The sequence below is a fragment of the Aethalodelphis obliquidens genome, unplaced genomic scaffold (assembly GCF_003676395.1).
Source record: "Aethalodelphis obliquidens isolate GAN/ISIS:26980383/991018 unplaced genomic scaffold, ASM367639v1 scaffold83, whole genome shotgun sequence".
NCBI lineage: Eukaryota > Metazoa > Chordata > Mammalia > Artiodactyla > Delphinidae > Aethalodelphis > Aethalodelphis obliquidens.
Genome location: NW_020838027.1, coordinates 7,644,057 through 7,660,200, shown reverse-complemented (window position 1 = coordinate 7,660,200; position 16,144 = coordinate 7,644,057). Strand labels below are relative to the sequence as shown.

General features: G+C 37.8%; 1 protein-coding gene across 1 annotated transcript; it reads right to left on the bottom strand.

Moving 5' to 3' along the window:
- Positions 1-2,388: 2,388 nt before the first annotated feature.
- CLEC9A (C-type lectin domain containing 9A) lies at positions 2,389-13,428 on the bottom strand. Its single transcript, XM_027093299.1, has 6 exons — positions 13,311-13,428; positions 11,713-11,793; positions 6,881-7,027; positions 4,904-5,055; positions 3,643-3,764; positions 2,389-2,979 (listed from the first exon to the last, which is right to left on the bottom strand). Exons 1-6 carry the CDS (start codon positions 13,399-13,401, stop codon positions 2,847-2,849), a joined length of 726 nt encoding a protein of 241 aa, XP_026949100.1. The 5' UTR covers positions 13,402-13,428; the 3' UTR covers positions 2,389-2,846.
- Between the last annotated feature and the right edge of the window lie 2,716 nt (positions 13,429-16,144).

Below are 16,144 nucleotides of genomic sequence, written 5' to 3'. Positions count from 1 at the left end.
GTGGGTCTCTCACTGTTGTGGCCTCTCCCCTTGCGGAGCACAAGCTCCGGACGCGCAGGCTCAGCGGCCACGGCTCACCGGCCCAGTCGCTCCGCGGCATGTGGGATTTTCCCGGACCCGGGCACGAACCCGCGTCCCCTGCATCGGCAGGCAGACTCTCAACCACTGCGCCACCAGGGAAGCCCTGACGTTTGTTATTCTTGAGCTGATTCCTCTCCATCTTTGCCCTCAACCTCCTCATCTACCTAATAAAATCCACAGCACTGATCACGACATGAGCAAGTATTTCCGAAGAACAGAAAGGAGTACGGCACAGCATTCAGTCCACAAACTTTTTTTTTTTTAATTTTAAGAGTAGGCAATAATCCTAATATGACTTTCTGAGAACAATTTTCCGTCGAGAATCAGACAGGGTAGCACACCGTGAATGGGTTTTCCAACATGAGAAAACTTTTGTTCTTCTAGGCTCTTGTGTGTTTAGGTAATTCTGAAGAAACTGGGGGGAAATGTTAAATGAGGAACGTGGCCTTTCCTGGTAGACCCGAGTTCCCCAGGGTACACAATGAGCTATTTCTTTTCCTGAGGATATTAACCAGCTCTTAAAATTTATCAACAGGAAGCAGGTCAGGGGTCTTGTAACAGCAGGAAATGTGAGAAGTGTGCTGGGAACTTTTACTTTGGAGATAGTAGCAGATTGTGAAATACACAGAAAGGTCTAGAAGGTTGCCTCAGGGTTGCCCTCAATATTTGGGAGTCGAATACTTTCTAATGGAATTCTTGCAGTTTTCGAAGAACACAAAAAGCTGCATAATCTGATTTCAAGTGTACATACCTTCTTTTATTCATTGTATGAATAGATTTTTAGAATCTAATGATACTTATTATTATTCTATCAATATTACCAAAGTTTTTCTTTTCATACATGTAATGTCCTTTGGATAGAGCATGTTAAAAAAGCCTTTTACATTGATAGAACAGGGTTTTATTTTTCCTATCCTTTCCCTTTTTAAAAACGAATCCGGGACTCAGTGAGATAGATCAGATACCCAGTTCATTATTGGGGGGACTAGGATATGAAACTGATTATCCCGGTGTTAAGGTCCAGTCTTTTACCACTGTGTTGAAAAAGGCAGTGCTTTTCTGGGCCAAAAGCAAACGGCAAGGAAAAATCTCCCACCCGTACCATCTGTGTGGAAAGCAATATTACCACTGAGGAAATCTGTAGAGGCTTATGCCAGCTGCTCTGTAGATAAAACTCGGACTTGTAAATACTGCATCACATGCTGGCGGATGACGTCAGCTGTAGGATGTTTGCCTCTGGCTTCATTGTACTTCTTCTGAAAAGAGTTATTAAATGCTTCCTATCCTTTCTCTAAATACAGCTCCATGACAATACTTTGAAGAATCTTGAAGACAAACAGTCTTTGCTACTAAAATTTGCTATTATTTCCCCTTTATTCCAGGTTATTAGATTGAGCTGCCAGCTGGAAAAACCAGAGCGGACAACTTATACTGTGTTTTCTTTGCTATTTTCCTTTTCTAGGTTCAGCAGAAAACTAGAGAATAATCCCTTTTATTGACATTCCCACCATTTAAGCTCCAAGTCAAGGGTAAATAAAGAAATAAACACAAAAACATGCCCTTCCCATTCCTAAAGGAATGTCTCCTTCAGAGGTCATCTTTTACAATAGACTTCCAGGTTCACTTAAATGATTTCTTACTGCCTCAATTAATTAGGTTTTATTTCACCTTATTTATTTAAGTGGTGTCTTTTTTTTTTTTTTTTGCGGTACACGGGCCTCTCACTGTTGTGGCCTCTCCCGTTGCGGAGCACGGGCTCCGGACGCTCAGGCTCAGCGGCCATGGCTCACGAGCCCAGCCGCTCCGCGGCATGTGGGATCTTCCCGGACCAGGGCACGAACCCGTGTCCCTTGCATCGGCAGGCGGACTCAGCCACTGCGCCACCAGCGAAGCCCTCAAACAATATTTTGAAGCAAGTTCTATTATTGTTTTTCAAGGAGGACATTGAGGCACAGAGAGATGTAGTTAAAAGTGCTGGAGTATTAACCTTGAGGATGCAGATCATGAGTCTTTTGATTTGCGAGTGGTGGGGATGTTCAGTGAGAGGCAGAAAGGAAGCTCGCCGCTCTTTACTGGAGACACGCTGATATCGGCAGCCTGGCTATTTCTTCCACTTACGTGTAGCTCTGGTTGTTCATCTCTCCAGCAGAATTCTGCAGTCCGAAAAATGGTATTGTCTTACAGGCAGCAGATAGCAGCCTGTCTTCCTTCCAATTTGAAAATCCATATCTCTGTCCTCCCATCCTACTGGTCCAATAACATAATGCCTGGAAACCCAGCAAATGCACAGAAAGATCTGGCAAACGGTGAGTTTAAAAGATCACATTTATTCATTTATTAAAAACAGTATCAGTCAGCTAAAACTGCATCATCTCCCCAGTGACTTATAGATTTTTCTGTCGAGTTCACGGTCACTCTAAGTTAAAAAGAGAGAGAGAGAGAGAGAGAGAGGAAGAAAAAAAATGACAAATAGAAATGATTTTTCTTCAGCTTGTTTTCCACTCTTTAGGGTTTTGTCCTCTGTTGCTCTAAACCAATTTTATTCTCGGTAATTAATTTGAACAATGTCAAAGGAACATCTGGAAAATGTTGAGGAATATTACCAAGTGTAAATGCAAGATAGGTTTTGTGTCTTGGGTAGCTGGTTTCACAACCCTTGCACTGGTTTACTTCTGCGCTGACTCTTAAACTCATTGTTACAGGTTTTCCAATGATCTGTTGCAGGTATTACCATAATGGAGCAATCACTTCAAGCAAACTTTCTTTCAGGTAGAAGATCTTAACGCGTATTTCTCACAGATGAAATATTTCCAAGTGCTGCAGTCAGCGGAAGAAAGGCCGTCGTTTCCGAGGTATCCACAGACCTGGTTAGTTGATTGGGGTCCCTGTATTGGTGACCTGGAGACGCAAGTCAGTGTATCTGAGGTTAGGTGTTGGGCTTACGGGAATGTCCTCTGGGCAATAAAATGAGAGATGTACAGCTTTTCCTTTTGTTTTAATCTGTCACCCTCGCGGTAGTTTTGCCCTTCTTCTTCAATAACAGAACTATTTTCTCTCAATAAAGTATGTAAATATTACTTCAACAAGCAGCACTTTAAAAAAAAAAAAAAGCTTGAATACAAAAGGATAGGCTCTAATTTGGAATCTCTTTTCTGATTCTTAATTCTCAAAATACGAAGGCACTGCTGACCAGCCTCCCTAGCTCTTTCTGAAAGCTTACTATGGAAATTGCCTAATAATTACTATAGTCTCTTGCCCTTAGCACTCTAGCCTTTAAAAGATACAAAGGAAATGTACGTGATAATCACATAGTATTGTTCATTCAGACTCGAATTTTGATGTGAATGTGCTAGGGTGTAATGGCAGTGGGGCTGAGACAGAGAAAATTTAGAAGTCATGTAGCCATTCTTAAATTATCTTGGCTTTGATTCCAATCAGAAGCCTGTGAAATTATCATGCTGGTTATGTCTTCTGGAGGAAATGTAAGGTATAAAATAAAATGAACTTTTGATTTCCCCCCTGTGTCTAATTCTTCGTGGAATGTTTCCCTCAGAGACTTACAGATCAGGGGAAGGAGAGGAGCCGTCTTGCCAAAGCCAAGGTTGGCTGGACCCATCCTGAGACAGTCCCACCCAGTAATCATCGTTTCTTTTGATCTTCCTCAGGCTGCCAGTGATAAAGTCCTATAAGAAACAAGAACAGTGAACTGAGGATGGGGTGGGGGGTACTACCAGAAAAACCCCAATAAATGACTATGAAATATAAAGTGTGGTATTTTGTTTCCACAGAAATAATTAGAATTTGAGAGCTGGAAATAGAGAGAGAGAGAGAGGATTTTTAAAAGAAAGGATACCTTTTTCCCTATTGCTAAATGATCAATGTGGTGTTAAGGACTATGGAAAAAGTAGGCATCTGGTATCAAAATAGTTTTAACAGATTCAGAATTTGGCATATAGTATATGACTTTCCCAGGATATTTCAATGTGAGAAACAGTTTAGAAGATTCCAAAAGCAACTTAACTGTAGGCATATTTTGTGAGAAGAAATATTTCTAACTTTTGTCAGTAAATTTGCACAGAAAAAATAATGTGAACCCATAATTGTAATAAGTTAGTCCAAGTTGCCTTGGTTTATTACATAACCTTAACAAATTGTTCTACTGTTACTCTTACAAAAAGGAATTTTGACTAGTTACTGAATACAGTAGGCACACATTTTTAATAAATTCAGAAATGTGTAACTATGTCTTCTACTTCGCACATAATTTATGGGTAGAATGATTTCAGGGAAACATCTTACTGTTTGCTCGTTAAGATGTTAGTAAACTAGATTTAAGGTCAATTAAACTTTTCATTTAGCAAATGCTTATTTTCATAAATCTCTCCATTTCATGACAACACCTCACTTTTTATACTTCTACTTTTCTTGATAATTACAAAATTGTTATAGCTTATTATACCTCCCTACAGCATTGAAAATAAGACATTTAAAACATACATACACTTATAATGTATGCATATCTTGGAGTGGGTTACCATGTTACAAAACGGTATTTCTCTTACCCTTTCCCCTTCTTGATTAACAAAGGACATAGAACTAACATATTCTCCTTGATTTTTGAATAACCATCTCGTTTTTTGTTTCTCCAGTTAAAAGGAAACTAAGCCATGCTAATTCTTACTTTGTGTGTTAAACCTTTTTTTCAACAAATCTACCATTGTTATAGAGTATCAAGGAATTCTGTCTTATGAGAACTAGTCTTTTCTTTTAATGGGTAATATGGTATTTTCAGAATGATGTGAAACCATAAAACAGTGTTTACCAGTTCTTCTTTGCTGTCTATTTGTAGAAGCTTAGATCCCTGCTTCAAACAATCCTCTCTACTGGTGTGCCAAATTGTCCAGCTTTCAAAGACACGGTAACAACTTTCTCCATTGCGAATCCAGTTGTCTGGACAAGGGCTGCAGTTATGGGCTTCAAATATAAACATTTTATTAAAGTTATTGTAAAAATATTAGTAGCATATCTTCTCAAAAGAACCCTTGTGTCACTCCCAGTAAAGCTGGACTCTAACCCAATGGTTCATATGATGCAGTACTTACCAATTTCAGCTGCTTTGAGGCTGAATACAGTAAGATTTATACAATTATTTCCAAGTGCAGTAGGTCTCTAAGAATTAGTTTAAGATAAAATTAATTTGAGAATATCTATTCCCAAATTGTTCCTCCTCTATAATAATTGATCTGATTATTCTATTTTTAGAAATCTTTCCTCCTTTTAACTTTACATCATTTATAATCTTCATTTGTTTGCTTGTTTCATGTCTTTTAATCTTATTGACCCAATTTAATTGGGAATGTACCAAGCATAATAATAAGTACATTCCCAATTAATTAGGTGAGTAACATAATAAACCTCAAGTTGATGTTTACATTCTGAGAGTTAAACATGAAAATTTTTCGCACAGAATGGAGAGAACAAACAATGCACCTTGAGGAATGGTTTTAAAATTTGTGGGTGAGGAAAAGTGAACAAAAACACAACTGACCAATATGTTTATTTTAGGACTTTGATATAACTAAGAAGTAAGCCACAGTGTTTAACCAGTTTTACAGAACCTGTGTTAAGAAAGAACGTACAAAAGAAGGATGCTCAAATGTATAAAAGGGGAACCAAAGAGCAGGAATTTGACCAAGTGTTTCTGGCACAGTTTTATAGAGGGAAAGACACTGCCAGATCACTAGTCATTAGAGAAAAGCCTTCTACTTAAGGTCAAAAATGGTTCATTATCAGTTTCCATGGCACAGATGTCAAGTTATTTAAGGCTCTTCAATATCCTTTGTTTGAAATACACTCTAGTCAGTATCCTGAATATTGTTAAAGTCATAGCATAAGTAGTGTTGAAGTGACAGTTGAAAGGTTGACAACATGCTGGATTTGCAAGTCTCCAAAATGGATATCGTCACTGATTTAAGGTTGATGGCTCAGAGGTGGGCCTAACTCATGCTTTCGGTAGTCTGCTATATTGAAAAACATTGATGTTTTTAAACATTTACTTGACAAAATTTCAATTAGAAGGAGCTATGGTAGGTTTTTGACCTCTCTTATGGACAATTACTAAGATGCTATCCACTACAGGGAAGTTAATTCTCTAAATTTTTTGTATTAGTATTATTAAACACCAGTTAAGTAACCGTAGAGTACTTGACACACTATTAACAAGTAGAAATAGACAGGTTTAAAATGCCTGTAAGGGATGAAAAAGATAAAACCAAAGTCACTTAATAGAATTTTTAAAAATGAGCTGAACCCTGCATTGTTATAATTTTTGTAAGTCCCTGATTTTCAAAATGAATCTTCTGCTTCAAGAGATATCTACATTTGAATCTAAAGCAAGATCTAAACTAAATAAATTGAGGCATTTGGAGCTCTAATTAAAGATACGCGTAAATTTGAATGATTGGATAAAACACAATATGTTGCTTTTTTTGTTGTTTAATCTTACCTACTAATCTCACACATTCCATTTTGACATTTGACTGTATATTTTTCTTATCTGTGTTTCGTGGAACCTCAGTATTTTCCACATACTATTGATATATATATATATATATGTATATATATGAGATTGAACTGAAGTGTAGATCAAAAGTATGTCTCTCCTATTATGAAATCCTGACTATAATTTTACAAAGAATAAAATGTATGTCACTGGTTTTTTGTTGTTATTGTTGTTGTTTTGAGGAATTGGTGTATACATGTGTATCCACACAGTGGAAACTGATTTTAGATCAATTACCTGAACTGAAAGACTTCTGCATTAACATTTGGCAATATTTCATCTGCAGGCCATGGTTTCTCTTCCACTGTGTGAAATTGAGCAGTGCTCTGTCCTGTTGGATGAGTTTTTGTTGCTGCTTCATTGCAGTAGTGGACACCTGGAACACTTCAAACAATAACAACCATTCCTGATAAAATACTGACATATAACAAAGTAAAGCTTCAACATAGACTAAAGAGAACTACACATTACTGATTATATTTGTGATTAAAACCTACAAAGAATGCACAGCAACAAGGCTCTTTGCCATTCCTGTTTCCTTATTCACCCAATTCCAGTCTCCCAAAGTAGTCGGGTTTGCCAATTTCTTTTTTATTCTTCCAGAGATATTTTGAACTTTGCATGCAAATGGATATAAAATCTCCTCCTTCCCCTTTACACAAATGGTAACAATCTTTTTACATGGTTTTTCACTTTTTATTTTAACACTTAAAATATATTTTGGACATAATACTGTGTTAGTACATAAAGAGCTTTTTCATTCTTTTGTTATATAGCATTCTACTGTATGGATAGGTCATGATTTATTTTAATAATTCTCTATTTTAGACTATTTGTAATCTTTTGATATTACTGAAGTACTGTAATAAAGGACCTCAGTTATACATAATTTCACACATGTGTAAGTATATTTGTAAGATACGTTGATGGGTCAAAGTTTTGTGCATTTAAATTGTATTAGCTATTTCCAAATTACCTTCCATGTGTGCCGATGCAAACTGTATAGGAAAAACTCAGTTTTTCCTTCTATAAACCTTTCTCCTGTGAATCATCTTGACTTTTCTGACACTTCTTGTCACCAAATGTATGGTTTCTCCACCACCACCACCCTCGCCCTTCTCCACAACACCAGCTCAGTGTCCTATAATTTAATTCAATCTGACACTATCTTCTTGGAGAAAGTAACAGTCCCACAGGTCAAGGGCTCAGTCCCAAAGACTGCTCCCCCCTTCAGATGCCAATGCAAGTAGTAGGTCCCCAGGTTTCCACAACTTCTGTTTGATTTGGCTACAAATTGGAGGTTCCCATGACTCCCTCCTGGGTTCAATTAATTTGCTAAGGCAGCTCACTGATAGGGAAATGAGTTACCAGTTTTTTAAAGGGTATGATAAAGGGTACAGATGAACACCCAGGTCAAGAGATACATTGGGAGAGAGCTGGGAGGGTCCTGAGCTCAAGAGCTTCTGTCCCCATGGAGTTGGAGTTGGGTGTGTCACCCTCCCAGTGTGGATGTGTTTACGAACCTGGAAGTTCTCTGACTCCACACTATTGGGATTTTATGGAGGTTTCCTCACATAAGCATGATCAATTGTTTTTCTTTTTTATAAATTTATTTTATTTATTTATTTTTGGCTGCGTTGGGTCTTCGTTGCTGCGCATGGGCTTTCTCTAGTTGCGGCGAGCGGGGGCTTCTCTTCATTGCGGTGCGCAGGCTTCTCATTGCGGTGGCTTCTCTTGTTGCAGAGCGTAGGCTCTAGGCACGCAGGCTTCAGTAGTTGTGGTGTATGGGCTTCAGTAGTTGTGGCTCGGGGCTCTAGAGCGCAGGCTCAGTAGTTGTGGCACACGGGCTTAGTTACTCCGCGGCATGTGGGATCTTCCCAGACCAGGACTCGAACCTGTGTGCCCTACATTGGCAGGCAGATTCTTAACCACTGCGCCACCAGGGAAGTCCCATGCACGATCAATTGTTAATGCCATTTCCAGCTCCTCTCCCCTCTCTGGACGATGGGGGGTGGAGCTGATAATTCCAAGCTTCTAATCATGGTGTGGTCTTGCTGGTGACCAGCCCCCATACAGGAGTCCATCCACAGTCACCTCATCAGAACAAAAGATATTCCTAGTGTTCTTATCACTTAGGAATTTACAAGCGTTTCAGGAGCCCTGTGTCAGGGACCTGGTCAAAGACAATTATTAGAACGAGAGATGTTTCTAGTGCTCTTGTCACAGCAGAGTAGAGGGGAGAGACACTAATGTATATCTTCTATTATCTCATACAAATGTTCTCTCAATTTCATTTGAATTTGCATGTATCTTTTTATGTTTGATGTTGAAACTCTTTTCACACATGTATAAATAACGGTCAGTTGTGTTTTCTTTTCAATGAAGTGTATAATTATATCCTTTGTAATTTTTTTCATTGGGTTTCTCGTCTTATATATGTGGTCCTTATTGTGCCGTGAGAATTAATTTGGGCTGGCCTGGAATCAGCATGAGCAGTGTTTTTAAAATTCCTACATGACACTGATCTCCGGACAAGGCATGAAACATACAGATTAATAGTGTAGCTTTGTTATCATGGGTATGAGGATTTGGGGGGCCAGATTATACTATCTTGTCAGCATTGTTCATTGATGACATACGATTGACGATTTGTCCCTGGTTACAAAGAGACCCTGAGAAGGCTCTGCTGTTGAGGCTAGTTACCTCTCAGGAATATATCAGGTGGTCAGCAAGACATAAATTCCCAAGCAAGACTTCATTTTGGGGTACCAAGGTGTCTTGTGTACACATCGGTGCTTCCTGATCCAAGAGAGAAATTGTGTCGTGAAAGGACACTTACATGGAGAGGAAGAGTTGCCTGTTGGAACCTGGTCTTTCCACACACTTTTGTAATAAACATCCTTCCTTTTTTTTTTAATGCGGTATGCGGGCCTCTCACTCTTGTGACCTCTCCTGTTGCAGAGCACAGGCTCCGGACACGCAGGCTCAGCAGCCATGGCTCACAGGCCTAGCTGCTCCGCGGCACGTGGGATCCTCCCGGACTGGGGCACGAACCCGTGTCCCCTGCATCGGCAGGCGGACTCTCAACCACTGTGCAACCAGGGAAGCCACACATCCTTCCTTTAATGCCTTCCCCTGCCCCTCCTCCACCTTCATCTCCACTTCCTCCTTCTTCTTCTTCTGGCTTCTTGGTATCCCATAGTGTGGAGGTATCATTTTTTAATTAAGTGGTCCTTTACTGATAGGCAATTGCATTTTTTTCGATCTTTTTTGTTTTTCTTCCTATTGCTACATGTGCAGGTTTATCAATAGGAAAACTTTCCAGAAGTGGGATTTCTAGATCAAAATTAATTCATTCAGTTTAAGATAACCCAGAGTTTGTTAAGAACATGATTGTCATGGTTGATCTTGACAGATTTCATAAACTAAACAGAGAAGAAAACAAAATTATGTGCCCATCAGAGAGCAAGATTTTTGAGGACATAAAAGTGTACAGTATGACTTTATCAACATCCTTAATATGTACTATGTGCTTTTTGGCTATATAATAACTGATGATTGGAGACTATAGATTTATTTTTATGTATAAAACAAATTCTACATTCCATTCACTTGACAACATTGTTTCAAGATGTTGCACCTTCAGTTATTTTGCTTTAAATTGAAACTGTTCTCTGTACTTCAAGTTTCTTTCATCTTTTTACCCTAAGTAGTTAATATTTATAAAATAACACTGAAACTTGTTATACAGAATGGATACCTGGACCATATCTTTTGATATTTGTAATGTCAGTTAAATATGTATTCTTGCAGTTAGAATGGAACTTGGCAATATTTCATTAAGAGTCCCCAGTTTTTACAGAAAAAACTGGATTATTATATGTTAATTGACTTATATGGTAGTTCTCTTCCAACTCTGCAAATCTGCTTCCAGTATATATGTTTGATAAACAGATATTTAATTGTGAATTTCTTTTAAAAATGGACTAGTATTTTATATATATATATATAGTATATTATATATACTATTTATGTTTATTTTAATAAAGTACAGAGGGAAGATAAGGTGAGATAAAGGAAGTTCTGACATTTATGTTGGGCTGTGAAATTTTATTTGAGGAGATAGACAAGGTAACAATTACTTCTTGAGAGCCTAGAAATTATTAAAACATTCCTCTCTGAACCGCCAGGAAAATAAGATCATAGCTAACATGAACAAGGTCAAGTTTCCTGTACTTTGTGGAAGCAAACCTTGTACTCTTCTCTTCTTCATTTCAGAACTCCTAATTCTCCTTTGCCAGCTAATTCCTCCTAGACAGAAAAATGATTTGCCAAGATATACAAGAAATAAGAATTATCCAGACAATAGCCTTCCTCTCTGTCTTGCTAAGCATATTTCTCAGTGCTAGCATGAGTGATAATAAAGGGTCTTAGTCCTGATTCTGGAACCTGCAGTTCTGTAATTGTTACATTTTATAAAAAATTCATTTGCTAGATATAGAAACATGTCTCCAGTTTGGACTAAAACGAATAAAGAAATGTGGTTAAATATTGGCTCGAACAAAGTTCTCACATTTACCTTAAACATACTAACTGGTACCTCATCAAATATAAAGTGAAAGACATATTAAAATAATCATATAAGTCAAATTTAGAACAAATGTATATTAGAAAAGGAAGAGCCTATACTGAAAACTTACAAATTGCAAGCTTTGGCATACTAACATGATTCATAAATTGAGTCATGATATAAGCAATTATTTGCATCATTTTCCCCAACAGACCTATGGTATTAGATTTGAGTTAAACAACATGCAATTGAACATTAAAAGTTATCATTAGCCTCCGAGTGCTTGAGAGTTATATCAAATAAATGTCCCATAACTTAAATAAGGAAGCCATTATCTTATATCATTTATGTCATTTAGATGTTTCTAATTAATTTGTCTATCCATTTATAAATTACGAAGTTCCAGTTCCACGACATACGTACATATAATTGTATATAACACTACATGAAGTATGTAACCTATCTATAGATTACTTTGAAGATATCCTTTTGTACTTACACTTGACACCCAAGAAAATGGAGGTTGCTAATGAGCCTATGCAGAAGATACATAAAACCACCGTCACAAGACACCATGTTCCTAAACAAGGAATAGAGACAATGAAATTGAATTAGAGAAAGTAGAGGAAAGAGGTGGGTCAGGATAGGACTACACTGAGTAGACTAAGGAGTTAACATTAGACATTCCTTCTAGAGAATCACCGAGGCCTTGTAACTGTGTGTAACAAGAAAAGGTGAACTCAAACTCTTGGAAATGCAAGTCATAACTTGGAATACACTGGATTTGGAAAAATGCCAAATTGAACAGTTTTAATAGTATACTTCTCTTATCCTTATATAACACCACAAACTTAGTAACTAGTTAGGTGTATTCTCTTCCAACAATCTTTGAGAGATGATGGCAAGCCAGGCAGCAGGCTTTAGTTTTTGAGAGCAAAGAGGCTGTCTCCAATCTCATCTCCTGTCAGTGTCACTTGAGCATGATTGGTTCAAAGGTATTTCCCTTTAAACGTATGATTTTGGATGAGGACAATTTTTTAAGGTAATTTTGCAACTATTCAGGAAAGGAAAATGAATGTGTGATTTGCTATATTCTTAATGCTAGTTACAGAAAAATGTATAAAATTTATCGTCGGATAATGTCGTAGGCTGAATAACAGCTTTGCCCGAAATGCCTATGTCCTAATCTCTGGAACCAGTAAGTGTTACTTTACATGGAAAAGGAGATTTTAAAGGTATAATTAGGTTAAGGATCTTGGGATGGGGAGATTATCCTGTTTTACCTGGGCACTTATAAGTGAGATTTAGATTAGAGGGACAGACTGCCATATGATGGAGGAAGCAGAGAGACATTTGAAAATGTGCTACTGTCTTTTGAAGATGGAAAAGGAGCCACAAACTAAGGAAAGCAAGAAATGCAGCTCTAGAAACTGGAGAAGACAGGGCATGGGTTGCCCCCTAGAGCCTCTCTAGGGAAGGTAGCCCCATGACTCCTTGGTTTCAGCCCAGTGGAACCCGTTTTAGACTTCTGATCTCTAGAACTATAAGAAAATAAATTTCTGTTGTATTAAGCCCCTAAGTCTGTGGTAATATATTACCTAAACAATAGGAGACTAATACGAATATTAAATTATAAAGACAGAACTGATCCAGGCTGATGAGTGTTTGCCAGTTTTTTCAACCTACGTTTTCTCTTTTACTTCTTAGTATTTATCAGATAATGTGCAGGGTGTTTTTACGTGGGAACTAAAATTACACAAAATATATGATTTCTTTCACTTATTTTCCAAATCCAGGAATTCTTTGTCTTTCCAGCGAGAGGAGAGAGAGAGAGAGAGAAAACCAATGTAATACATATTTGTCAAGTCCATTTCTCTTTTCCTTTTTACTTCTCCTCCATTTCATTTCATTTTTAATATTATGCATATTATAATACTATTGCATATTATGCAATATTATGCATCATATTACGCATATTATACTACTCTTAAGTGGGTTATCTCAGATTAGAAAAATCACCTTGGGCTCCTCATAGAACAGGAAAAAAGAAAACCCATAAACCACAAGGTCTTGGTCTAAATAAGTAGAACTGGTTACCTGAATTTTTGGTGGAAGACAGATGTTTCTGGTAAGGGTTTGGTGTTGGATTATCCCACTGAAGAGAGGTGTATGTTTCTTCCTCCTGCATGTCTGAGGTGCTTTGATAGGTAAGGGTCCACATGAGAAGCTGAGACAAATAACTCCTTTTGTAGTCAGGAGCAGATTAATGGAAGAACTGAAATTAGCTACCTTTTCACACCAGTGGGGAAATATGTTTGAGTTTAAGGAATAGAATAGATGCATCTTCATCCAGAAAGTAGAAGTTTAAGCCAAAGCATAACTTGGTAAAGAAGGAAGTGAGAAAGAAACTGAACTCAAAATGGCCAATAATAGAATAGGTTATTGCTCTGGTTTCTACAATGTAGCAGATGTTGAAGGTGATAGCCCTGGATTACTGTTAAAATGAAAGGGCCAGAAGTGCAGAGAATGAGCTTACATTTGGTTTAGGATGTGAAGTGTGGGAATGACCTTGATGGCAAAGATACGAGGATAGCTCACATTGGGCCAACCAGCGTGGAAGGAGTTGTAGATCACTGTACCTCCTTAAACAAGAAAACTGGGAAGGAATTTCATCCCTCAAATTAATTTACACACTGTATTATTTGGGGTGATGCAGTTGCTGTGACAAGGAAACCTCAAAATATCAGTCATTTAACACAAAGTTTATTTCTCGCTCACGTAACATTTTAGCTCCAGTAATACTGGTTAGTGGGTAGTTTTCCTCCAAAGGCAACCCCGCTCCTTCTATGTTGTGGGTGGTTGGAATGTCATACTTCTAGCCAATGGAAAGAAAAGGAGAAGATGGCATATCCACATCTGCTTCTTAAAAGCCGTAACCTTGAATTATCATGTATGACATTCACATCCACTAACAGTGCCCTGTTTGGATCTGCAGTTTGATCCTGATAAGCCTAATTTTTGCCTGGCTAGCAAACTTTCTATAATAATTTCACTCTAGAAGGGAAGCATGAATTATTTAGTGGATAGAGGGCTGTTTCAGCCACATCCTGTGACTACAGCATTGGTATTGAGAAATTTGATACTTTAATCATCATTCATATATTGGCCATTTGTCCTTACGGCCAAAAGTAGTGTCTCAGTAATTTACAGTCTGCAAATCCCAACAATCTGCAAAATTCTTTTTGGTCGCAGTGTCTCACTGGATCAACCATTGATCCTGTAACAGAAGAAAACAAATGGCGCACTCAAGGGGGCATCTGAGGGCATTTAACAAAGACGGTTTTATAAAGATTGGGGAAGGATTAAGGAAACCAGAAAGGGGTTGTGAAATATGCATTGGGGAACGATTATCACACCTAGGCCTGAAGGGTTAAGGGGAGGGTAATTATTGGAACTTTGTGACCTATCTGAAAGGGCCATGGCCTAAGATACAGAACATGAAGTCTTTGCCAAACCAGGGTGTGGTAGGTGACAGCCAGTGGCATAAACACCCGGACCGTTCTCCCCTTTCACCCCCCTGATCACTGCTAGTACCTCCCAACAGAGGAATTAACTGGAAGCCAGAGGCCACGTTTGCCCAGATATTGCTGTACCTTGGAGTTCTGCCTCCCAAGACATAGGATGGGGCCAAGAGGATCTCAAGAGGCAAATGGAGAATATCCAGCAAATTCTCCAAATATGTCATATGATTTTTAAGTGACCTGAGATTCTGACAGAGAAAATAATGTGACTTAACTCCCTATCGCCTTTACATTGAAATGATTTCTATCGAGGTGAAGAAGAGGAAGAAACAACAAGCACAACAAATATGCATTAAGAGCAACGTCAGGAAGAATGCAGGAACCGAAATTCAGTGATTGCCATTAATTTCCAGGGGCTCTCAAATTTTATCAGCACTAAATATAACGCTCAGAAAGATCTAGGTTTCCCCAATATAGTATGCTCTCTGATAAATTTCTTTGGGGGAAACATTGGGCTCTCCCAGCCAAAGATTAGTATGTTACTTGTATGATGTTTAATGTTTTTAATCATACTATCTTATTTATTGTTCATTATATTCCAAGCACCGTTTCAAAGGCCTTTTACATGAATTATTTTGAATCTCAAAATAGCTCTGTGACATAGTTACTATTATTAGTATGTTGTAACAAAATTGCACATTGAGGCATGGAGAAGTCAAACTATTTTCCCAAGTTCACTTCCCTGTGCTACTAAAGTCTATGCTCTTCTGATTTTATGTATAAGATGCTTCTGATATGAGTATCAGAAAAAAAGAATCTTTGTAGGTACAGTTTGATTGGTTTACATGTTTTAATTGCACTTTTGCCATCCACTACAATATTATTCTTTAAAATTCAGTCATGAATAGTGATATAAAATGTATGCTTTTCCATTTGGGGGAGATAAAACACTAAATTTCAGAGGTATGGCTGAATTTTGGACAGTCTTCTGAATTATTAGTTCCAATTTGGTTTCTCTAAATAAACAAGTACAAACAGGAAAATAATGGCACTATACCCCAAAGCCAAGATCTCAACGCATTTGAAGTGGAAGCAGAATCTCTATAGTATTTCTATTATTTTTCCTCAGTGCCGCCTCTTGCCACCCCTCCCCTGCCAAATCTGCTTGTTTATGGATAGTCTAAAACAAAACAGATTCAAGTGTCTTTGGGTGTCAGTGCACAAAGCTATAAAAGTTATACATATTCATTGAGTATTAATTATATGCTTGGTACTCTGCTCAATGCCTTACATAATTATATTAAATAATCCTCACAATTACTTTATGAGTAAGGTAATAATATTAAACTCCTTTCATAGATGAAGAAACTGAGTTTTAAAGAGACTAACCAATTTACCAAAAGCCAGATA

Bases quoted from the DNA above. Each gene is read 5' to 3' on its own strand.
- CLEC9A (XM_027093299.1), bottom strand. From the start codon at position 13,401: ATGCAGGAGGAAGAAACATACACCTCTCTTCAGTGGGATAATCCAACA. The intron at 11,794-13,310 runs GTAACCAGTTCT...TTCCTTGTTTAG, and splicing joins GTCTTCCACCAAAAATTCAG to GAACATGGTGTCTTGTGACG. The intron at 5,056-6,880 runs GTAATTGATCTA...TTATATTTGAAG, and splicing joins GCAGAAGTCTTTCAGTTCAG to CCCATAACTGCAGCCCTTGT.